Here is a 24,582-nt window from a genome sequence, read left to right on the forward strand (position 1 = left end):
ATTCGGTCGGTCTTCGGTTTCCTATGGTTCGCCCGTAAAAAGTTGAAATTTATTTTCTGTCGTTTCGGTTTAATCCACACGGTTTGCAGCAGATGTTGTAAAGTTTTGAGACAACGAAACTTGTTTGATTGTGCTTTGTTTTTCGCACACGACGGCATCGTTTATCCCCGGGATCATTCTCCTTTTGCTAGCGGTTTCATGACGCACAGCATAAAAATCTTGCTTTTAAGTGTATTTGACTATGAATATCAAAGGAGCTGGGCCATCCCAATTTCAGAAGAAACCGTCAGAATAGCGAAAAAGATCACAAAGGGAAACTGTCGCCTAGTTAGGGGAAAATCAATTTCAAGACGCTTCCGTCACGATCGTTCTGTGACTTCAAATGGGGTACAATTTTATTTTCATTTCGTTTCCAACTCTGTAAGCATTCGAAAGTGATGCGAAGGAAACAAATGTATCATGAAATCGGATTGAAAGAAAGTTAGATTCATCACAAACATCCCTAACATCTTAACACCGGCGTGTGACTGTGACGCACCACCACGAAAACGTTGATTCGCCATTAAAAATGATCAACAATCATCGTGCAAATTTGCAGCCTCTCGGTTGTATACACGATTTCAGCGTGATATAATTGTTCCAAGAATTGCTCCAAGTGTTGTTTTTCACGATTTTCACCATCGCACCAAGACTACCAGGAACCTCGCGTTAAAGTGCTGAAGAGTGTCCCATATCCCTTTGGGACGGGTACGGTGGGTAGCGTGTTCCGGTATCATTTTGCTGGGCCCTTGTGTTTATGTGTTTACGTTGTCGACGTGAAACGTGAGAAAAAGTTTTCCCATTGAAATGGTAATGAGATTTATCTGAAATTTTACCAACCCTGTTGAAAGAACAGGCGAAGGTGATCGAAGGGGCGCGCGATGGAGTGTACTTGGTGATAAAGATGATCGTTAAAGAACCTTGATAGCATGATTACGGGCGCGTTCAACCGGGGTAGGAGGGATGAGCAGATTGTTGGCGAAGAAGAGCGTACAGTGAATTGAACAAATAGGTTGAAGCGTTCCGAAGCGTTTGTGGTCTTTTAAGGAAAGCAAGAATGTATGTCTATTTTATAGTAGTGATTATCATAATTGGTTAAACATCGATTATTGGGGAAGGAAAACACCGGATGAGTCTGTCAGGTGTAAATGGAGCAAGTTTCTCTCGTAAAAACATCAGTATCAAAGGAATGACTCTTCGGATAGCTGGCAAGTATCTAGTTAAATTGAATTTTATAGATCAGACATTGCTGACTGACGCAGATCACCGACGAAGAGAAGAGAGTTCTAGTTTGATTTATAAATGAAAGTTGGCATTTAAATTGTTAATAGAGGAAAACTGTAAACTTATTAGGAATTACATCAAATTACTTTAATTTGTTCTATTGTAGTGAATATTCATTAGTCCTTCCATACATTGATGGAGGCGCCCAGTACTTCACTCAGTTACGTGGTCCAAGTGGGAAAAGACAGTTTAGGTTAAGGGACGTTTTGCCCGAGTTACAACAACGATCCGTTCAAACGAGATCTTTTCCTTCTTCTTTTTCTTCTTCTCCTTCTTCTTCTTAGCCACTTAAACCTCAAGAGGCATAGGTTTTCATTTTGTGACTTACGAGTCTTAAATTTACTCTAAGCTGGATAGCCAGGACTTCGTACGAAAAAACCATCTGGATGAAATAAGATACCCCATTTCATCTTGTTAAGGTAAGAACGACTCACATCGACTAAGAGAGATCAGACCCAGAACAGCCCTAGGCAGTCGGCAGGACATACCTCCAGCCATTGCTTGTATGAAATCGATGCCGATCATAAAGCTATTCTTTCTTAGTGTACCTGATATTTAATAATCCTTCGTCATTTTTTTATCGTAATATTTCAATTAATTTACAAAAATGCTAACGAGATGGAACTCTTATGATATTATTATTTATATTAATAGTTAAAGAAGAAACGAAGCTGTTTATCTTAGTGTTCCTCAATGGTACTGTTTCCTTTTAAAAGAGTTATGTGAAAAATATATTAAAAATAATGCCAGACCATCACTGTAGCAACAAAACATGTGGTTACATACTGAGGAACTACAATATCATTTTGATTACAACTTGCTGACGACATGGCTTCGGTGTAGGAAAATACCACAGTGTCGTAAGGTCCCGTAAAACCAAATAAATCTCGTTCCTAATCCCAAATCGGCACGGGACTCGGGTAGGAGCAAGCGATTGAAGCGCTCCAAATGACTCATGATGCTAAGGTCAACAAATCTATTAGCATGCCCTTTTGCCGAACCTGAATAAACACATCCCACATCTGCCGGGTCCGGGATAAAAGAGCTTTCAATCACTGGGCGAGAAGACGGTCACCCGGGAACCGATATAAATTCCGCATACGCTTTCATTGATTGTATCTTTGATTGTCCCTTTTTCAATACAGTCCCAAACGAATGTGGCGGAATCTCTGCGTGGGAAAAGAGGAAGAAACGTTAGAGCGGGCCGAAAGGAAATGAACTTTACTGCCTAGGTTTCGAATCTTTGGGGACATCCCCATACGGGGAAGTACGAATGGAAATGAAAGCTTGCGTCTAAAAATACATCAATACGATTCGTAATGACAGTGTGCGTTTTCAAAGAACTTTAGGGTGAATGCTGTCATTGAAGTCGGGCAAGATAAATATGCAATAGATCAAGCGTTTCTCGCCATCACAAAAGTGTCACCCGGCTCGTGGAAAGACGGAGGCATTTAACGAACACCGACCGCGCGAAGGTTCGCCGACTTCTCCCACAAGTCCGTTGTATTCTGGCCCTGGGAGACGCTTGACCGACCGAATGATAAAGTGGACTCGCTTAATATGTAATGTTCGCTTTGCGTCGGGTTTGTATTGCAGTGAACAGACTTTGGTTTGGCACAGCCAACATAATGGCAAACAAACATTGGCACGGTTTGGTTGGAAACAATTAACAATGGACCCCATACCCTGCTTAGGGGCCGCGAGTCCCTCGGTTGACTTCTGGTCCTTTATATACATTTTAAGCTCTCTATGCAGTTGCTGTTTGTGTATTATGGCTGCGAGGTAAAATGTGACAAATGGAATGTTTGGAGGGTACTCACCAGGACACGTAATACAGCCAGCCAGCCACGGAAAAGAGCCACGTGTTGACCGTGTTGAAGTGTTGCCACTCGCGGGCATACAGAAAGAGAAGCCGCTGAGCGTGGAACGGTGCCCAGCAAACGAAGAACGTAATCACGACGGCAGCTATATTGTCGGAGACGGGAGGAAAGAGAGAGCATGACAAATGGAAGGAAATGTGATGAAAACCTCCGAAAAGAATAATAAAAAAACAGTTCTTTATTATGAGCAGTTTGTCGGATGAGATGGGCTGAAGAAGCGATGAGATGGAAAAGATAGTGACTGGTGGGTCGTGAAGCCTTGCGAGTTGATTAAATGTGGTCATTGGTATGGGTGCGAGTACAAGTTTATGATGGAAGAATGGAGAATTAAAATTCGGTTGTACCAGCTGCGAAATGAGTTGCATCGTTTGTCATGAACCTCTGGTTGTGTATTTTGACGTCTAGAAAACCACCACTGAGAAGACTGGCGGCTGAAGCACAAATCTAGCAAAACACATAATTTGCATTTATTGCGTCCATGGTCGCTGGTCTTCAAGAGAGTTCAATCTACTCCACACGTTTGCTTCGGGAAGAGTGGAACGTTTCTCGGAAGTGGTTGAACTTGTATTGCTTTAAAGTCGTACCCATGTCGTCATCCATCTGCGATCTGAACCACAGTGGCAATTGAAAATAACGACGAACGACGCTGCTGGGCCTATATTTGGCAACATTTGTCAATCGTTGCCATCGTTTGATAATAATAATTTGAAGGATGCTGCAGTGTCAGAACACTAATGCCTTTTGTAGAACGGTCGCACAACGTTGGAGCTTTCCGGAAGCGACGGAACTGTCCAAAATTGCGATTCCCCTCCTTGAAATGGATGTCGTTCGTACGGGGTACGGAGGCACCCAGCGACGTACCCGAAATTACTGTCATTTGTCATCGTCGCTGTGCCAGTGGGAAGGCTGGGTACTGGCTTCCAGAAGATCCATGGGTCATATCCGGCCTCCGGGATCCGGCTGTTGGGTTGATTTATGTCGTCTATTCAATTTTTGCACCTCAAAGTTCTTGGGCTGGCTTGTGTTGTCTCTGCTTTAATCAACCCCAAGCATAACCTTCGGGATATTACATACGAAGCCGTTTTTCCTGGTCTTTCTGTGTGTGTGTGTGCAAGATTCATGACAGCACGTGACTGTACTGTTGGAAGCCTTTACAATGTATCGAGCCTGACGCATTCAAAGCATTCGACGTGAAGCATGTATTTGCAGTGTAGCACATAGTTCTTCGGTGTTTTGAAAGTGCAAGCACCTTGAAAGAGGAAGGCGCAGCAATAGTTGAAGGCCAATTGTGCCAATCGAAAGAAAGGAAAATGGTGCGTTCCGGGTTCCGGGTCGTGCTCAAGATGTGATTGTAGCAAACGAAGGGTTCGCCTCGCTCTTATGTCTTGCGAATGTGTGACAATGTGTTTATGGGACACAATTTTCTTTGAGGGGCTTTCCGTAGAAGGAAATTTACTGTGTGGAAACTATTTACTGACAGGTGTTGGTAATACCTCATTTAACAGATTTTAATAAAAAACACTATGGAATTAACATATTTCTGGAATATTGTTATTGCAATAAATTTTTAGCACAAGGTCTTAGTTACAATAAATCCCATTGAAATGTTTACGAGTCAAAAGTTCATTTACTCATCATTAACTTTATCAAGATAAATCCAGTAAACAAGACACCTGACGTGCCACTTGACCAACAAAATGGCATAAAACGAATGAGAAAAACTTCAAACAACTCCACTTAAAGTACGTTCCCGTTCATCGTAAGTACAATTGAAATTAATGACCATATTAGTAACCTCATCAACGTTAACGGCGGTGGAATACTGGCACCAGACTTTAGGCTTAGCGGCCATTTCCAATAAAATTCTATTGTTCTGACCCTTCGCAGCCATTTGCAGGTTTTGCGAAAGGTTAATGGATTGGTCAGTAGGCTGCAGCAGGCTGCTAAAGCTGATAACAGGTGTGGTTTAAAAAGTGGATCTTTAATGGCTATTCGTTTTTATACACGTGGCAGTTGACTGAACGATAATGTTTCAAAATAATAACGTAAAGAAAATTGAATTTCTTAGATAACGGTTCCTGATCTGGTATTCGATCAGTATTCGACTAGTATTCGAGATACTTTAAAATTTTATTTAATATATAGTTCTTAAAGGAACTGAATTCTGTCAGTAATCTGTCGTATTAACACTCGTTTTTTAATGATAGATCGCAAACAGGCAAGAAATTGTTGCAGGTCAGCATTAATTTCACTTTTGTGTGACGCTTATAATAAGATTAAACTAAGATTTGGAAAGAATAATAAAATATTTACGTAACAATGAGAAGGATGCAGTGGAATCCTACTATCAATCTTTTTATTCATAAGGCACGGCCTGGCCGTATTGCTTAAAGCTAAATTATAAATATTAGTACAATTCACGATGGTTTGAAGACATTTCCTTCTCCAAACCGTGAAAGGGCACCTTATCTCGGGTGAGCTCGGTTCCTACTATCAATCTTGGTGCAAAAACAAATTCAACAATAATATCTTTTGACTGAATATTAATAAAAGTCTATTATGGCTTAAAAAAATGATTCGCAAAAATCAATGTAGGACACGACCTGCTCTTCTGACGTATGGTTTCAACATCTTTGAATATCTTTAGACATCTGACATCGATGAACGTGAATAAACAAATCGAGGTTTGGGTTGAAAACTTAGCTCTCAAAGATTTTTTCAAATGGTTAATTCTTAAAAAACGATATTGGTCAGGTTTGTTGATGTTGTTTTTATTTAAAAATAATTCATATGTGATAAAGCAGATTAAATTGAAATTTGCATAATTATAAAAGTAAAACAACGCAGAAATCAGCACAGAAACATTAATTAAACATAATTAATTCAATTGAACGTTCGTAAACACCCGCCCACCTTGTCTCGCATTTCATGAGAACTACAGCAGTGTCACGTTGAGTACAGTGTCGTAAAACAATAGTAAGGGAGACACATCGAACATCGGTTTCCAGTTGTACTCATGTAAAAATTTTATTCGAAATTATTTTTCCTCGAAAACCCAGTACTACTATCGTCAGCAATCATTCAATCAGTAATATTGCTTCCGTTTGATTCAATTGCAAATTGCAGTTTCGTTGATGATGTAAAACTCAATTTAAAAAATATCGCTGACTACAATACACATACCCCTTTCGAGCCAACCCACCGAGACGCCCGGTGCTGGGACTCGAGCATTTGCTGCAAGCTAACCAACTCTTTCTCTCTCTCTCTCTCTCTCATCTTGCGTCCCTTAAGCAATGAAAACGAATGATTCGCCGGCGGATTGAAACAACACACGTCTGCCTTCCAGTAATCTCTTCCACAAAATATCGTCCATAGGTCTTCATGTACTAACACCTGTTTTTGTGTGGTGGGAAAAGCTTTCTTACCGGAAAAGCTGTACATGACCGGATGACCGCGATGAAGCGAGTGTGATCGGATGAGATGGGCAGAAAAATGTGGGAGATCGCAATGACTTGCTCGACATGCTTACCGAGCATCCGGATGATGGCTTTCCGTGACTGTGATATCCTCGATGGTCCATTAACCGATCCGTTGCGAACGCCTTCACAGAGAGAGAAAGAGAGAGAGGGAGATAGTAATAAGGTTCCATGTTTGAGCAGCGTCAGACAGCCAACGCTGGGGCAAGGGTCTGAAGCCCGCAAAAGCTCACCGAGTTCGGCCGTCCGCTGAGTGCGGGATCGTATCTGCATTCCCATGCGCCCGTATAGCACGACCATGATGAGCATCGGAAAGGCAAAGAACAGACAGGTCGACAGTTCCCACAGTGGTATTCCCTCCGGATTGTTTAGCATCGCACAGAACGCTGAGTCAAGGATTTTCTCGTTTGCTGTGAAGTAGACGGTTAAGAAGCGGAAAAATACAGCACCACAAATGGTGTGCAAATGGGAGGAACGTGAGTGTGTGTTAGTTGGGGCGTGTTTCCATCACATTTAATAAAAGCATGGAGAGCAAGGCACATTAACCCACTTGGCGGATAAACGATGTAATCGATGTCGGTAAAGATGGCGAACGGGACCGCACTCAGCAGGCTCACGATCCACAGCCCGGCAATGATGCGAACCGGACGCTGTAGCCCGGACATGGTGTACAGGTGCAGCGGGTGGCAGATGGCAAGGAAGCGCTCCATCGAGAAGGCGACGATGGTCAGGACCGAGACGTACGTTGAGGCTTCCGAGATGAGTGCGCGAATTTTGCAAAAGGGTAGTCCGAGATTGTACGGATACTGGTGCCAGTAAAGGCTAATCTCGTACGGGAGTCCTATTTCGAAAGTGAGAGAAGAAATAAAATAAAAAGAAATTTATAAGATATTGTCCGCGCCTGATAGTTAGGCAATCCGCACACGTTCCGAGCTTTTGAAAAAAATATTGAATGCAAGAAAAAATACTTGTGGATTTAAGTTAAAAAAATACATTAGTGAAAATTGAAATAAAAAATTTGCAATATCTACATGGTTACAAGAAAATAGCATAATTCATCGATCACATCCTTCTACATAGAATAACAAATTTGAGCCAATGAATGATTTCTGAGTCTAAATTTACATTGAATGTCTTGTCTGCAAGAAGTCAAATCACACTGTTTTCCCCGATCTAGACTACGCTGATTACGTTTGTTCTTAAATCTGTTTCCTTCCGTTCCGTATTCACAGCTTGTTTGGATTCGAAATTATTTGTGGAACAGGATGGATGCGATTTGTGGCACCTAATGCTTTCCTTCCAGATATCTCCAAATCGGGAAATTCAGCACGAGAAAATAAATTCAAAATGATGTTTCCGGGAATTTGAATATGCAGTCAATTTTAAACTGAACTGTGCGTGGCATTACCCAAAATGCTGCTGCTGCTGCTGCTACTGCTTACCCAATATCCGTTCGTATGGCATTCAATGACATAAAGCTGTTATTTGATTACGACCCATCCGAACAGGGGGGAGAGGGGCATGATTATTTATGTATGCGTGTTACAAGGCGCAGCTCGCTTCCCCTTTTTTGTAGGTTTGGACGAAAGATCCTTTTGGATTGTAAATGTGACATGTTGCCATAATATATGCATGATGATGTAGGAGCTCGAAGTGAACGAATGAATCGACATCGTTCGATAGTTAGCATAATGTGCTTTTGTAACACTTCCCGTGCCAGGAACCTTGCAATAACATGGGAACGACTTCTGGTACGTACTGCCGAACCTGAACTCTGGAGTTGGTTTCAAATGCGTTGAAAAAGGTAACAGATGTGTGAAACAACTGTAAATGTTTGCAACGGTTCATGGGTGGCATTTGATGCTGTAGTTTGTGGTTTGATGGAAACACATTTCACAGGTTGAGGCTCGTAGGTTAAAACTGTTGCTAACCATCCGGTAACCACAATTTAAATCAAGGATTAGAGAAGAGAAATGATTTTTCTGCACTTTTGGAAAAAATTAAGAGTTTCGTGTGGTGAAACATGAGAATAGGACAATTATCAAAGAATTAATTTCAATTGCCTTTGCCTACGATCAATTATGAAGGAATCTTTAAAGGGAAGATACTTTAGTTTGGTTTGATCTATTGATAGAGTGAGCTCGCCCTTCTCACGCTCACGTGATGATCTTCATATTTTTATTGTTGAACAAAACTCTATTATTTAATGAGCAGCAAGTGACTGCGAGAACTGACACCAAGCATATATTATTGCAACAGTTTAACGTGGATCTAATGTCACAAAGTTTGGCTTCACTAATCAGTATTGGGACGATTCGGTGGCCGTGGCGACAACGGCGCCAGTCTTCACACGGCAGGACTGGGGTTCAAATCTCATCCAGGCCGCTTCCCAGAACGCCGGCTTGACTAGCTTGCTACGGGTAAAATCAAACCACAGCAAGCTACAAAAATGGTAAACCAAGACCACTCAAGGTTGTATCACTGAATGCTATCACGAAACGTTATTTTCGCACCGTAAACCACAATTCGGCATCATGAATCACACAATAACATAGCGAACATTGATTCTGTCAATATAATAAATGTTTTATTTGACCAGGTCGTTTTATTTCGATTTTTTTCTACTAAATTGACTCATCGACAAAATAGATTCAAGAAATTTATTATAAAAATACTTTTATGTAAATTTTGCTTTTAAAATAAATGTATTTTCTCACAACCTACAATGAGAAATTTAAGAAATTTATGCATAATTCATCAAATTTAAGGTTCTTACTTAATTGAAAAAAATCGACCCCGACATAATATGTGACTACAAAACTGCAAAACCTTCCCCATTTTCATGATGGAGGCGCCTGGTGGCTCGTTAATTGGGTTCATGTCGCTTGTGGCTCTGACCGATAAAGCGGATATTAAAGATGACTGACTTTTGTTTCTCGTGCTCATCATTCCCATTGAGCAGTTTCGTTTCCACACCCGATGCTATTTTGGTCCTGTCGGAAGTTTTTATCTCACGAGCTTGGATATGTTGGGCGTGCACATGCGGGAGAATAAGCTTCATCCAGTCGATGATACATCAGCATGCGCGCGTGTGGTTGCTTGGAGCCTATCGTTCGAAGTAACTCCAGCGGGAGATACTTTTTTACTTCCCTTTTTAAGAACCGAAAAAAACGTTTTATCACCGTTGATCCAGCGGAGCGAAACTTTTCACTGCTTCTGTCTTGTTGTGCCCATGTATGCCTTTGAAGTTTAAACGTGGTGAAGTATTTCTACTTGTTAGAGTTTATTTTTGGGGGTTTTCCTGCAACCATGCTGCTTATTGAACTGCATGGAGGAAGAGTTCACCAAATTGGCTAACTCAATTCGATAGCATTAACATACTGTAAATAAATTCTTAAGAAACTGCATAGAAGTCCACGAAAACGCGTGCTAATTAATCTTCAAAATGACGTTATAAAGTTAAACACCAGAAATTTACACAAGAATTTATTTATGCAGAAGCTATTAAAATAACAAAATTTTAAAAATAATCAGCGAAAATTACGCTACATTAAGCCTTTTTTTTCGAAATTTCTATCCTGTCGCCACCATACGTTTAGCTTCAATGTTTTTGTCACTCTGGCCCAATAACCCTCTTCAAGAAATATTGCGTCGGGTAAAAAAAAAACCCAAAGCGTGCGCTACCCACCGAGTGGCAACGGAAGGAACCACCAACGGCACGAGTGTCATCTCTTTGTGCTTCCCTCTTTAAAGTCATCGCCTCGAAAGTGGAAAAGGATTTGGCCCGCGACGTTCGCACAGGGTTCATCCAGTTTGATCTTCATCCGACTGGAATTGTTCCTTGCAGGTCATGGTCGGAACGCGCCATGTTCCACGGTACGAACGCGTTCAAGTGCACTCGAACGGCAGTATGGGGAATGATTGAAGTAAACGCGAACCATCCGTAGCGTGAATGGCTATTCCAATTAAAATTGAAAATGGATCCTGCGTATCTAGCAACCGCGTACGCAACGACATCCTACTTCCTGGACATCCGCCACACGCGAGAAGTGTGGCGTTCCGGTGCGTGGTTTTTTGAGCTGTCATTCCATTAAAATGAAAGTGGAAAGATTGAATTGGAATGTGAAGCGGGATGCAGGGTGTTTGGGGCGCCGGTCAAACGGAGTGGGACATGTCCGTTTAAGGACATTGTACAGAACGCAGATGTTCACATCTTGTTCCTTTGTGTGGATGCGAATACGACACTCGGAAAGCTCGGATCCAAGTCTTTCTCTTTCTCTTGCGGGTCTTTGACAGTGGGTTCAGTCGGTCGGTGCCCCGTGGGAATAATAATCGGAACGTGTGTTCCGTATTCGGTGACGATACTATGAACCTGTTGAGGTTTTGCTATTTGAGCCATAGGTTGGACGTAGGAATATTTTGCTGTTCAAGATCGCGCTGGACTCGTGGAATGACTTCATCGGATCAAGAATGTAGATTTGAATAAAGAGAGATAGAAGAACTGGAGCTATGTGATGAAGTTGCTTCACATCATTAGGCAGATGAACCTGAGCGAGTGACTTGACATGATACGATACATGGATCCTTATGGCAGGATTAAGAGTTTTTGTATGCGTGAGCTTCGAGATTTTGATGATAAAAATCTTCTTCAAAGAGTAAAAGAATCAATTTTTATTTCTTCATGCATCGATACTTGTGAGATATTCTCGTTAGATATTGAAGCCAATATGTTTTAATGCTACTAAATTAGACCAACACATTGCTACCTTTTTTACTAATTAAAACAATTGCGTTGGATATTTGGACATGCCAATTCCAACAGTAATCAAATCATGTGATCTGCTACTCATCAAATCTTTAAACGAAACTCTTCTGTCAACAGTGGTCATTATTTGATTACCCATATAGTTCCAATAAAAAAAAAACATCACATCTATTTGAATCCGTTTCCCAATGTCTACAGAGCTCACTCGACCGAACCTTCGTTAGGGCTCAATTTTGTCCAGCTTGGGTTGATGATTTCATTTGCCGAATACAAAGCTCAACACCACGCCGCATGCACAATGAGAAACCCCAGCCCTCAAACTCCCTCGGAAATGGATCTTCCAAAAACGTCCCGAGGCTTTCCGATCAACGCCAATGGTTCCTCTTGTCCCGAAAACGAGACGTGATCAATTATGTGTGCCCTGCGGGTTGAAGTTTTTGTCCTCCGCCAGCAAACCCTCGGAGACTTCGAACCATTCGAACGCAGGCCAGCCATCCACAACTTCACCAGCATCATCGTGACCTGGCGCTGGCGCGTTTGGCTATCGTTCCCGGAAGGTCGACAATTTCATTATCGGCTTCATCAGCGTCTTGTCAAGGATGGTTCGCCAGCTTTGGGGCACACTTCAAGATTAAAGCTAGCGTGACTTTGGTTGATCCAGCAAATAAAAACCGCGCTCAGGTGGCGTACGGTTCGGACAAGGCTTCGCCGGTTCACCGTCCATGGTCGAAGGATCAAAGCCCATCGAAGCACCGGCAGTCGAGTGGTGTAAAATTAATCGTTGCTTAAGTCGCACCGAAAGCTGTTCGGGGGGCAATTAGTGTGGTTATGGCAGCACGATTAAGGATCAGCTGTGGGACGCGTCGACCAGCTGTGGTTGCTGATTTAAGTGTTTGTGCCCGAGAGACGACCGGAACGAACCGTTAATGGGAATGTCTCACTCTCTCTCTCTCTCTCTCTCTCTCTCTTTCTCTCTCTCTCTCTAGAGTTTGTTGGGGGTTTTTGCGTAGTTGCGATGGAGTTTCTAAAAAATAATTAGTTTTGTTGTTGAATATTTGATACTTTTGAAAGTGACAAACAGATGGTGTTGCGGTGCTATATTTATTAGTAAAAACTAAGACCTTTCAAGATGTTCCAGGTAAGATGACGGATAGAATGAAAGTATAAAATGGCTGTTTGGGTGTACAAAATCATCTTTGCAAGAAAGAGTTTGTTATAAAATGTTATAAACGTTGAAAATTCCTGAGAATCTGCAAAAACCTGTGGAACGAATAGAAAAATATCTAAGAAACCTCCAGCAAAACCTCAGGACAAGCTCAAAAATATTTAAAAATGCGTCAATAAACCTCGAAATGAATCCAAAAATATTTGGACCTTTCTCTAATAAAATAGCTCTTATACTTCTTTCTCGACCAACCCAACCCGACGACCTCATAGGTGTTTTCTGACATTTCTGGCTTACTAGACTTATTGAAACCGCGTAGTTAGATAGTCAGTCCTCACTATTATGGAATGGACCAGATTGGATTTGAACTCCGGTCCTGCCGTGCTGCTGTCGCATGTATTAACGGGCCGCCATGGATAAACTAATGAATCCAATTAAGGCTTTCAAAAAGCAATTTCAACAAGTTTTAAATTAAAATAAATATAACAGAAAGTAAACTGCACAAATAAAGCCAACGAATGAACGAAATAAATAAGGGAAAGAGAAAATGTTTCGATGCACCCTTTGCGTGGATTCTTTAAGGCTTTCTGTGGGGTTTTATCTTCTTCAAATGCACAGACAAGTTGAGAAATAAAAAAAGGAAAACCACTATCCAGAACCCGACGGCCTTACCGTCCTTAATTGATGAATCAGGCTGCTGGCCTAATCCTACCTTCATCGGTCAATTTACACCTGCAAATAAACTAGTCTGTTAAACTCACTCAACCAAGACAGGAAACCTTCAACCTCACTAAGACCCCCGGGAAGATTATTTTTTGTCGGACGACCACCCTACGAGCGCATAAAATGTTGAGCTTCAATTTATTATAAGACCACCTTAGTCCCTCTGTCCTTTAGCATTAACCTGCTGCCCGGAGCGACAAGAAACAAGCGTGCCGGAGCTATTTAGTAGACAAAACAACCGACCTCTTTATGTGTGGGTGAGAGAGAGAGAGAGAGAGAGAGTATGTCTGGGCTGACAGTGAACAGCCGATAAGTCGATTGGTCTCGAGTTTTGGATGTAAAACCGCACAGGAAACCACAGGGCCTTAACCTTCTTACCCGGTTTCCCAGATGTTGGAAGCCTTGGTTGTTTCTGTGGTAAGCAGTGTTTAAAGGCAAACACCGCAGACAACGTTTTTCCTTGCTATCGTTTGCTATTTTTGAGCTTTTGAAAGGAAGAACTTTGCTTATTATGTAAGGTTTTGAGGTTTGGTCGGTTGCTAGACTCATTTAAAGTTGATTTTTGTTCTACTTTCCTATCCCGTAAGCTCGTCAAACAGAAATGAAAACATCAATTGGCGAAGGTATCAGTGATACAGGTGATATCAAATTCGGTTTCTCCGAAACTGTGAGAATGAGTCTAGGGTGAAGCGAACTGAAGAGTGTATGGAGAAGAGCTTTGTAAGATGTAAGTAGCAATGTTTTCCATTGTTTTTGCACAAACCGCAAAACCTAAGCACCTGAAAGGTAGTTGATGGCATAAGTAAGAAAAAGGGTGAGGAGGTTCATTTTATTTAGATTTTTTTTCCTTTATTACTCGAGAAACAATCCGAAAATTAAATCGAGACTTTTGTGCTTTCAATACTCATCCAGGCTGATAACTATTTTCTATCGAACGATGAGTTCTTAGACTTCTTGGGGCCGAAATGAGTAAGAAAATAAAATCAAAGAAGAAAGAATAAATCGTTGTTTCTCGCCAACGTTCCAGCCATAATTCGCTCAAGTATCGATCAAAGTTTGAAAAATCACAACAGATACAGCGTTACAATTTTCAACCACTTGAGTTTTTGCCCATAAAAATAGATCATTCACAACACTGCACCATTGACGGCTCAAGGCTGTCTCGAACGTACTGAGCATAGTTTTGAAGTTTATGCTTTATCCTATCATTCTGTGTTTCACTCTTTAGCTTCAATTGACCTCAAAACTGTTCGTTGTCCCTGATGATGATTGCAACAACAATTGTTGAAAATGAAGTTAAAAACTGGAATTGAGGATACGGTGAGAGGCTTTTTGGTGGTTTTTTAGTCAAATTTTCAAGCTCTGAGGAAGATTTATTTTGACTAGTGCCTTTTACACTTAGATCAATTTACATAAGACATTATAAGCTGTATTAAAAGCAATGAGTTTTATCACGAATTTTATTCACAAAAACTAAGAATCTTAGATTGATGTAATAATACTATAAGATACCTAAGAATAAAAAGAGGAGTATGAGCTCTGTGATAAAGAATCCAAGAATGAAGGAAATCATTTTCACTTCTACTCCAAAATGGCCACGTTTTCCAAGTGTAGCAAACCAAAAACATTAATAACATCCTACTACGGACTCTTCTTAACTAAAGGGGTTAACCTCATTCCCTTAAGATAGACAAACTTGAATGGCAAAAGGTAACTTTCAAAGCAGATAAAGAAAAAGAGTGATGGTTGTTCTCAAGAACACCTCTGGAGCTCTGGATTCATATTTTATCGATTCGCTGTAACTTATTGGGACGATTTTACCAATTCCTAACATGGATAAAAGACATAAGAGACTTAAAATCGTCTCTTGATGATATATGCTATGTGATTGAAAGAATAATACATAGATTTGTATTTAAGTTTAAAATAACTAATTAAGTTTGCTACATGCTGTCCGTTCTGTATCTTCAATCGTGTGTTGTTGGAACATTGTTCTACAGCTGATTGGAGGTTGGTTGCTATCGAGTTTGACGGCCAAGTAAGCTGCGATTAGCATAAGAAAATGATCAATTATATTTCATATATCATTGCCATCTTAAACAGGATCACATGCTACTTTTGTGACACGAACCAAAGGCTTGATGCGGCTCTAGGAATCGTCTCTTTACCAATAATGGCAAACCAATGGAAGAATCGCGCGGGGCGGTCTGGTGGCCGTGGCGATAACGGCGCCGGTCTTCAGACGGCAAGACCGGGGTTCTAATCCCAACCAGACCGTCTCCCCGTACGCAGGACTGACTACTTTGCTACGGGTAAAATCAAGTCACAGAAAGCCAGAAATGGCAGGCCGAGACCTTTCGAGGTTGTAGTGCCAAGGAAGGCCAAGGAAGGTCAACCTACTGTTAAACCAATAGCATTAATCATTATGACTATGTTTGTATGAAATCAACAAATAAATTAATTACCAAAATGGTATGCCAAGGTTTGCACACTAAGACGCAAGGAGTTCCAAAGTTTTCTTCCAGCGTTTGTTTACTCACCCACTTGACACATGACTGATAGTTGCTAAAGAAAATGTTTAACTTCCCCAAACTTTATAGTTTCCCAACAAGTACGAAATCACCAAATTGTTTTCCTTCTTTGCTTACCGATCCCTCGTCGCAGCTGTGTGTATCTCAATTACGCTCCCAACGGAGACACTGATTTGAAACTTTATGCTCTCCCGGCTGTGTGGCTGGTGCTGTGGCTTCCGAACCGTTGTTGAAATTTGATACGATTCGGGCGAGCATATTAAAATGGTCCTCCAAGGACACGTGAATTGTCCTGAGCCTGTTTTCTCTGATCGAAATAAAAACGAAAAAGCAACAGCACGACAAAATCATCCCCTTAAAATCCCGGGACCCGATTATATCGAGTTCCAACAAACCGCAGCTCTACAGCTACCAGATATTTATATCGTTTCACAGGTTCACTCCCCGAAGGCGCGACTTGCGAAACGAAAACCGCGCATAAAGTCTACCCGTATCTCACGGAGTTCGCTTTGATATTGGATCCGCTTTCCAGCGAACTTATTTTTCCGTTCAGTCAAATGTGTAAAAGTTGCATGCAGCAATCACAGCTTCTTTGGAACTGTGAATTGTGGGTTCTGGTTGCAAGTTTTGTGATTTGCCAAGGCGCACCCTGGCCATAAAACCAATGATGCAAATATTACTTGCTTCACGGAAATGGAACAAATTGCAGTTTAATTCATTCTTCGACGTAAAGTATGTCCCGAAATTTGGCAATCCTGCGGAACAACTCCCCAGGACTAGTCGTCAGGGGGCATGCTTTATTTCGAAGGTTTCTGGGAAGAAGGTTTGGAAGACTTACAAAGTAACATGTTTATCAACAGCACCAATCTGATTTGTGGTGTTTGGCTTGTCTATTCACCAAGCCCAAACTTTACCGAACACATGAGCAAGATTTTGTTTGACATGAGGCGAAAAGGCGTCCAACCTTTCTCAACTATAGCCTGGCGATACACTACACTTCCTTGCTAGCGCTTCATGGCTAGCAGCAAGAAAGCAAAAGTAAAACAAAAATGCTACCGAGAGAAAAGCTTATAAATCCAAAATATTTGTTCACTGTCGTCTATCAGCTTGCTCGTTTGTTTCCACCCCGGTATCATTCTCTCTCGTCCCTTCCACCATTCCATACACATCCCGCGGCAGACATGCCTAGTAGGACATTCCGAGGTGCACGGTAATACGGGGCACACCCATGGCTCGTGATTTGCCCGGCCGTATGATTCCCAACGCGCAAACGGTCTCCTGCCCTTTCGGTCGGCTTTTCTTGCCTTTGCCTTTGCACCCAAAAACACCAAAAGCCGCTTTAAAGGCAACACTGGCAACGCCGAGGGGATGCTGGCTAAGAAGGGCAGCATTCCAGCTTTATTTTTTCCCGCTTAAATCCCTCCGTCCAGTAAAACAAAACAACGAGCCGAGCCGACTGTTTATGTTCGGACAGCTTTTCGCAGGAGGTCACGACCGGTGAAGCATAACTCAGTTTGATGAGGGTACGTTTCGTTTCTGCCCGACGAGGTGTTGGTTGGCAAGTCGAAATGCTGCAGAAAAGTTGTCACATCCGGTAAGACCATAACAGCATGCGATCATGACTTTTGTGCCCGGAGTCCAGCACTAAGAAAGCAGGGAGCTTCAATTCAGCGTAGTTGACCTGTTGGTGGAGCAAAGGTTTATTCTTGAACATTTATATCGCCTCTCATGGGCTATGATTGTTGGGATTATTATGAAAGTAATCTTGATGTGAATGAATCACAATACAGATAGTGCACAATAAAAGGGTGAACTTTCGCTCAGTGATCCATAAAATTCAGCATCCGTAAGAGATTTATCTTCTAATTGAATGTGTTTTTTTTCTTCAAATTCGTATCTTCCTTTCACCCTTCACGGGTCATAGCGCTTTTCTGAACGGCGATGAATAATTACCACCCTGCGCTTTCAATCAATTTCCTCCCAATCGCTAGACGGCGAATAAATCATCCATTTCAGTGCACAGGGCGAACAAGCATTAGCACTTCGTGGAGCTTTTCATGAGCGCGATTGTGCTTTGGTGAGGTGTTTTACCGATTTAAAAATTGTGCTCATTGTGAGGGAACGTTTTGCGATGCGAACGATGGTACGTGGTTTAATTAATTAAGTAGCTATACATAAGATGATGACTTGGAAGGAATCAGCTATACGTCAGCCATATCTTTGATTAATGTGGGTAAACGTTTTTGTTTCTTTGTTCATATTAAAACAGTAAAAATGTTTAAATGAAAGTAATGTTCATGGATTGTTTCCTTACCTAACAGAAGCAATATGAGATCCGACACGGCTAGACTGAAGAGATAGTAGTTGGTGGCGGTCCGCATCGACGGATGTCGAACGATCACGAGGCACACAATCAGGTTTCCAATCACACCAGTCACCAGTATACAGACGAACAGGATTGTGACCTGCAAGGAGGAAGAAAGAAAACACCAAAATCACCATCGAATTACTAAGAACTAAATGCAATCCCAACAAAACAGACGCCCGGAACTTCAATCCAGTTTTCAAAGCTTTTCTCCCCTCAATATTTGCCTATAAAATGGATCATTTACACTTTCACTTCATTTAATCCCGGTGTTTCGCTGAAATGTCTTTTAAATCCCTTTAATTCACCACTCTGAATTCATCGTCACCCGATCCAACTTCAGCGCTTCCATCAGTAAAACGCGCACTGCCAGCAAAAGAAAAGCGGCGTAACTTGAAAAGTTTAACACTTTGGCGGATGCTTTTTTTGTCCTCTGTCTTCAATGCACTAGAATTCAATGGCAACTCTTTTTTTGCCGAGATTGCGCTCCGAATCGAACGCAATAAAGGCAATCTGTGAAAATGGGAAGCAAAAGTTTATGTTTATTACCTTCCGCCAGGAAGCGGTGCAGAAGACCGTCGTCGACGGGAAATGAAGGAAACGGAGCACTCCACAAAAAAAACCCCGAGAGTGCTTTCAATCATGCTTTATGAGTGGTGGTGGTGAGTGCCAAAAGGGAAAAAGCGTCTGGATGGAAATTGATTTTCCTGCTCCAGCCAATGTAAAGTAGAAATGGAAAATTAAATAGAAAATTAATCACACCCAGTAGAAATCGCATTGGGACCAATCGCACTGGGTTGGCTTTAGGTTTTTGTTTTCGGAACTGCTTTTGTGAGCGCTGGTCGGTTGGTGTTTGCTGTAGTATAAAGTGGAGAAGTATTTTAATTTTGCGTACTACCCACCACCACAACCGTAGGCGTACGCGTAGTTTAATTAGCAATGAATTATATCCCACGCGTTAATGAGACGCGGAAGGTGATTATTAAATATTGTCTAACAATTTGGCGGAAATGATTCAGCTGGGCTTGCAATTATAATAATCCTGCATTGAATATTAGACAATTCTGTACGACCATTGTGCTCGAGAGCAGTTATGATGTTATGGGTTATTTTGAGGCAGAAAGAACAACTGAATATGTTATTCGTCAGCTATGCATCAATTATTTCATCAGACTTTCATAAGGAAAAGCAAAGTATATTCATACCTACTCTGTTTAAAATTGTGGTAATAGATTTTAAGCAAGATTCCTCTAAAAGGGTTTTTGTTTCTACACAAAAAGACTTACTTTTAAAGTGATTAAAATAAATCTGCATCAGGCAACTCAATCAATCATTTGGTAGGTAATTCCAACCCGATCTCTATGGTGAAAAAAAAGCTCTTTCGGAACCTCTACTTCAGATGAAAGCTACTTAATCTGTCCTTATAACAGACATGAGGAAGGTAATTGGCATAGGCAGCGTCATGAGATCAACCAAAAGATAAAATTCTGGAAGCATGGCTACGTCCCAGACCTGGTCGATGAGTATTGTATAACTATGTACATCTTGTCCAGGACAGACTCCAACTAGTTAGAAGGATGCTTTGAAAGCCGTGGATCCATACTTAAAAATGATATACACAGGATGCAAAAAGATTGGACCAGGGCCTCCAATAGAGGCCCTTTCTTAGATCACAAGAATTTCCCATTAGTTGTGATCTACTCAATATTAGAATTTCTAGCATGGACAATTTTGACTCAAACATGGTTTTAGATTATCGTCTAACAATCTGAATCTTAAGTCCAGTATAGGCTTTTAAGTTAAAAAGGATGCTCTCGAAACCGTGCATTCATTTTGCAAAACGATAAATCCACCGGAAGAAAAAGCCGTCACCTGTATCCACAAGTGAGAAAAAAGAATGCAAAATCGAAGCAAAGCACCTCACACCTCAGAATCCAGGTGGTTCAAAATGTGAAAGCGATATTCTAGGCGATTCAATAGCAGATCCATTTGAAAATTTTAAAGATAATAACTAAAAACGACATTTCGTAAAATTTCATCGTCACCACCCGCCAACAAATCAGTTCATCGACATCATCTACCAGCAAGTACCAACATTGAAGTTCTCCAAGGTCCTTGATTGTTCCGATATTTGCCATTTAATAATCTGGTGATAAATGCTAATGCCCTTAATAAACCCCTTCATCCTTCCAAAACACTCCAGCTCCAGCATTTCCATTCAGTCCATTATCTGCTCCACATTTGCCTAGATGCACAGCAACGTTTAAATAGTTTGCAAATGGCTTCAAAGCAAAGTGCGCTGTGCATATGCGTTCATAATATGCTTCGCAAGTGAACTCTTCCTTCACTGGCACTAATCAATCCGATGGCACGGGTATGCAGTAAAGAAGTGCCGCAATTAGACGAGCAATCCTTTGTGGACGATGCAAACCACAACCGGTGCGGAATGCACTCAGCAAACCGAGTTTCCCTGCTCGGAAGGGCCTCCGAAGACATAACTTTACTAATTAAAATTTGAACTTTAATATCCGGTAAACTCCCGTACGCTGCATTTACGACCCATGTGCAGACACATCGGCATGAGTGGAGAGTTTGATAAAATGTAGAGGATGATGTGTTGAAGGTGTTGTTGATTGGAGGAAGATGGAGATGGTCGAGGGGGATGCTTTCCGATTTCCGTGATGGTGAGTTTTATCGTAGTTTTCAGTACGAGCAGTGGTTGTAAATGGGTAAGGATGCAGCATTGAACAAATAATTTCCGAGAAATAAAATGGTTCAATAAATAAAATAAGGAAGGAAATAATTTTATCAACTTCACAAAATAGTTTTATAACAAAGTCTTAGTTTACTGTTAAACACATTCTTATTCATTTAAGTGAGGGGGTAAGAAGATAAAAATGTTTACACTAATTTATCAATCGCCTGAATTACTCATTGTACTCTTGGTGGACCCTGCTGCCCTTGTGCTCATAATGAACTGTCGGCCGGATGATAATCACCCTCATAAATGTTTCGCTCGTTGCTATCCCAGGCCATGCCCGAAAGTGTGCCTGCAGTCAATTCCGTCAGCAAGCGTCCACTTAACCATGGTGGATCGGTCGTCAAAAGTTGTCCACCGGCATTATGATGTCGGAATGAACGAGGTCGCCTGATAACGCTATCTACAGTCAACAGCTACCCGTACTACTCCAACTGTGGATTGTCCTTGCTGCAACTGCATCTGGACCAAAACCTAACGTCCTACAGCTTTCCGACACACACACACATCGCTCGGTCAGTTGGGCAACGACCGGAATAATGGGTGGAGAGATTGTAGCACACACACACACACTCACACAACCACACCGTACCGCCATAGTTCGGTCACCATGGTATCGGTGTGCTTCCGACCCTAAAGCCGATCATCATTAATTTTCCCATTTTCACCTAAATAACCTCACAAACCTCTGGATGCCTGGAAGTGGCCTGGTGTCAGCTTGGGCGCTTTTCTAGCGTGGAACGATATGGTTTCACTTTAATTGTTTCTGCACCATAATGCATTTATTGAACCATTCTCTGTGTGAGTGTGTGTGTGTGTTGAAGTTTCATTGACTGTTTTCCTGCTCTGCAATAACCCTTCTCGTAGTTAATATGTAGAGTAGCTTCGCCCACCTACATCTTCCATGGCCAGATAGTTTGCTGCTGTATGTGTGTGTGTGTGTGTTGAGGCGATGGCTTCTAGGGAAATGGGGGGTTGCAATCCTTCGAGACGCTTCAAAAGGCACATCCCGGTACCCACCCGGTAGCACAATGGACTCGGACCAGGAAGTCCGAGATCCGTCCCGGAGTTTATTTTACGCCCAAATGGTACACGGGTCACACCGGAGTTCCCAGTTAATTATGTTGGTTTGCGGTTGTTTCAAGCTTTTGTTGATTAGCAATTACCATGCGGAAGTCGGGGAGGATGTCATAATAGTTGGTCAGACATGTGTTCACACCCTGCTGCATAGTAAATATCGCATTCCCAGTGAAAAGGGACAGGAAGCTTTCATTATCAAAGTTAAACAGAGGAGGATTTGTTGGAAAACACGAACGTGGTAGAACACAATTTTAAACTATTGAAGTAACAAGAGAGTATAGTTTATTGATGTAGGATTCACCAACCCGTCCAATGAGTTTGAATCTCGATCTTATGTTTAACTTAAATCATATCACATTTAATCTAGAAAAGCAATGATAACGAAGGAAGTACCTGGAGCAAGCCATCGGATATTATTTTTGTAACTAATTCCACTTTGGATATTCTATTGGAATCTCTTTTATTTGTGCCATAAACAAAAAAGCCCAACGGGCTCAGTCTCGAGGAGCTTGGAGGTACTTTTCACAGAAAATTCGACAGGAGTACTTTGTTCGAACACAATCTGATCGTTTGCTGGAAGTCCTTTTTTCTCAAAACTTTCTCAAAACCAAATATCACAGCTTTCCGTCTCACTTCGATTTGATTTCAAGGATTGCAAAGGAACGCTACGCAATATTCATGATATCCCGATTCGGTTGTCCGGTGCGAATCACCATTATACAATTTTTTACTCCACAACTTGGGCGAGTTCCACTTGTTTGATTTATTTGATAACTTTCCCACAACTAAAAGTTGACTAAAAACACAGCAGTCAAATTCCTGTATCGTGTAATAAAAGACATGATTTTTTAAAGCCCGATTCATCTTACGATAGTGTCTTTTTGTTCAATACGTTGTGCGAATTGCCTACCTTCTAGACGCTAAAGTAAATATCCATGAACTTATCAGCTCTGAAGAATTCAAAAAGGTACAAAGGCAAAAGAGCATCATACTACTAACTTTTTACTTATTATCAGCAGAATAAATTTAACAAATATAGTAACGATAACGTTCGATTGCAGCATGCAGACAGCAATTACAAGCATGATCATGTAATCCACCATCACACCATCGGTATGGTACCAGATGACTTGGCCCGTTAATCATTAATAAGTCATCCAAATGGACGAACGCCCATTGGATACGTGGATACGACGTTGGTCCAAATTAAGATTTAAAGATGGCATCAACGAGATCTAATAGGTGAGGCGGTTTAATGCTTAGCAGAATATGGCATTTTAGCGTCACATCAGAGGGCTCTTGGAGCGATCCACGATCACCTCGCTAAATGGATGGATCAGATGAAAGAAGATGTGCAATATATTGCACGTGATGATCCTGTATGTTAAATAAAATCTCAAAATTTTGAATAAAAAGCTTATACATTCCACACCCAGAGGAAACGGCCCAATAAAATTAACTATTTATTGCAAATCTTCTCACCCGTATAATAAACTTCGTGCAAGTTAGCGAAAAAGCATCTTCCAAAATTCACAATCAATTATTGCATCCTAGGTCTGTATCACAAATTCCCTACCACAATGCTTTGATATGTATAGTCCCTTCTATAGTCATCCGTTTTCTAACTGACAAAGAAGACATGTAGCTATTGTTCGCTAATCTTTTTATAAAACTTTTGATAATGAACCCAACAGTTATGTCGTACACGTTTCACGCAGAGAAAATACCTACCCAAACAAAATTGACCCGTAATTTATTCAACGAACCTCTACAGCTACAAGCAACCCTACAACGCTGCTTAAGAAAAGGTCATTGCAATGCGGTTTTCTCGGTTTTCGACACAATGTACCGGCTTGGTCTGAACCGTGGAAAAATACCCACCAAAAAGTTCCACGCATCACCGCCATAACGAACTAAATCCGCTTACGAACAAACCAGACGCCCATTGGACGCCATCCGTTGTTGGCCGTCGTGTCGATAATTTTCTTTTCCGTGCTGGTCGCCAATGGTGTGTAGGAGTTTAAATTTCCAACGTCACTCGGTTACCATTTTATTGCTTGCCGAACTTGCCACGCACAAAACAGTTCAACCAGGCCAGCAAAAAAACGCCCAAGTGCCTTGGTGCATCATTTGCTACGCCACTGAACGCACTGAAAGATCGCCCAGGACTATCGTTTGTCCGTGTCCGCATACGGCATATACATAATGGGCGCACGGTGTGAAGTTATCATTTGGCTTTAAAATGTTCACCAGACAGCATCCATGATGGCGCAGCAAAGGGGAAGAAGCTGGAAAGGAGCGTAGTTTAGAGTACAAAGTTTCGAAGCGCTAGTGGTTCCCGGTGGAGCAGTTCCGACCGAGAGTACCGTACCTGAGATGCCTTTTTACGGAGCACTTCAACGGGTACTCGGTACATGGCACATATGCGGCTTGCTGGCGAAGGTTCCGGATTTCCCGCGCGAGAAAGAGCTTAGCAAACAAACACGAAGCACATTCGCCACTCGAAGCGCGCTATT

General features: G+C 41.6%; 1 protein-coding gene across 11 annotated transcripts in view; it reads right to left on the reverse strand.

Annotated features, from left to right (window-relative positions):
- Positions 1-24,582, reverse strand: part of LOC118506972 (neuropeptides capa receptor) — a 67,203-nt gene that overhangs the window by 19,565 nt on the left and 23,056 nt on the right. For all 11 annotated transcript variants that reach the window (XM_036044823.1, XM_036044822.1, XM_036044821.1 and 8 more), the window contains exons 3-7: positions 18,178-18,328; positions 7,230-7,520; positions 6,913-7,089; positions 6,733-6,804; positions 3,144-3,288 (exon numbers count right to left, since the gene is read on the reverse strand). In XM_036044823.1, the coding sequence (XP_035900716.1) occupies positions 3,144-3,288; positions 6,733-6,804; positions 6,913-7,089; positions 7,230-7,520; positions 18,178-18,328 (836 nt within the window). The remainder of the gene's footprint in view (positions 1-3,143; positions 3,289-6,732; positions 6,805-6,912; positions 7,090-7,229; positions 7,521-18,177; positions 18,329-24,582) is intronic.

The sequence above is a fragment of the Anopheles stephensi genome, chromosome 2 (assembly GCF_013141755.1).
Source record: "Anopheles stephensi strain Indian chromosome 2, UCI_ANSTEP_V1.0, whole genome shotgun sequence".
Lineage (NCBI taxonomy): Eukaryota > Metazoa > Arthropoda > Insecta > Diptera > Culicidae > Anopheles > Anopheles stephensi.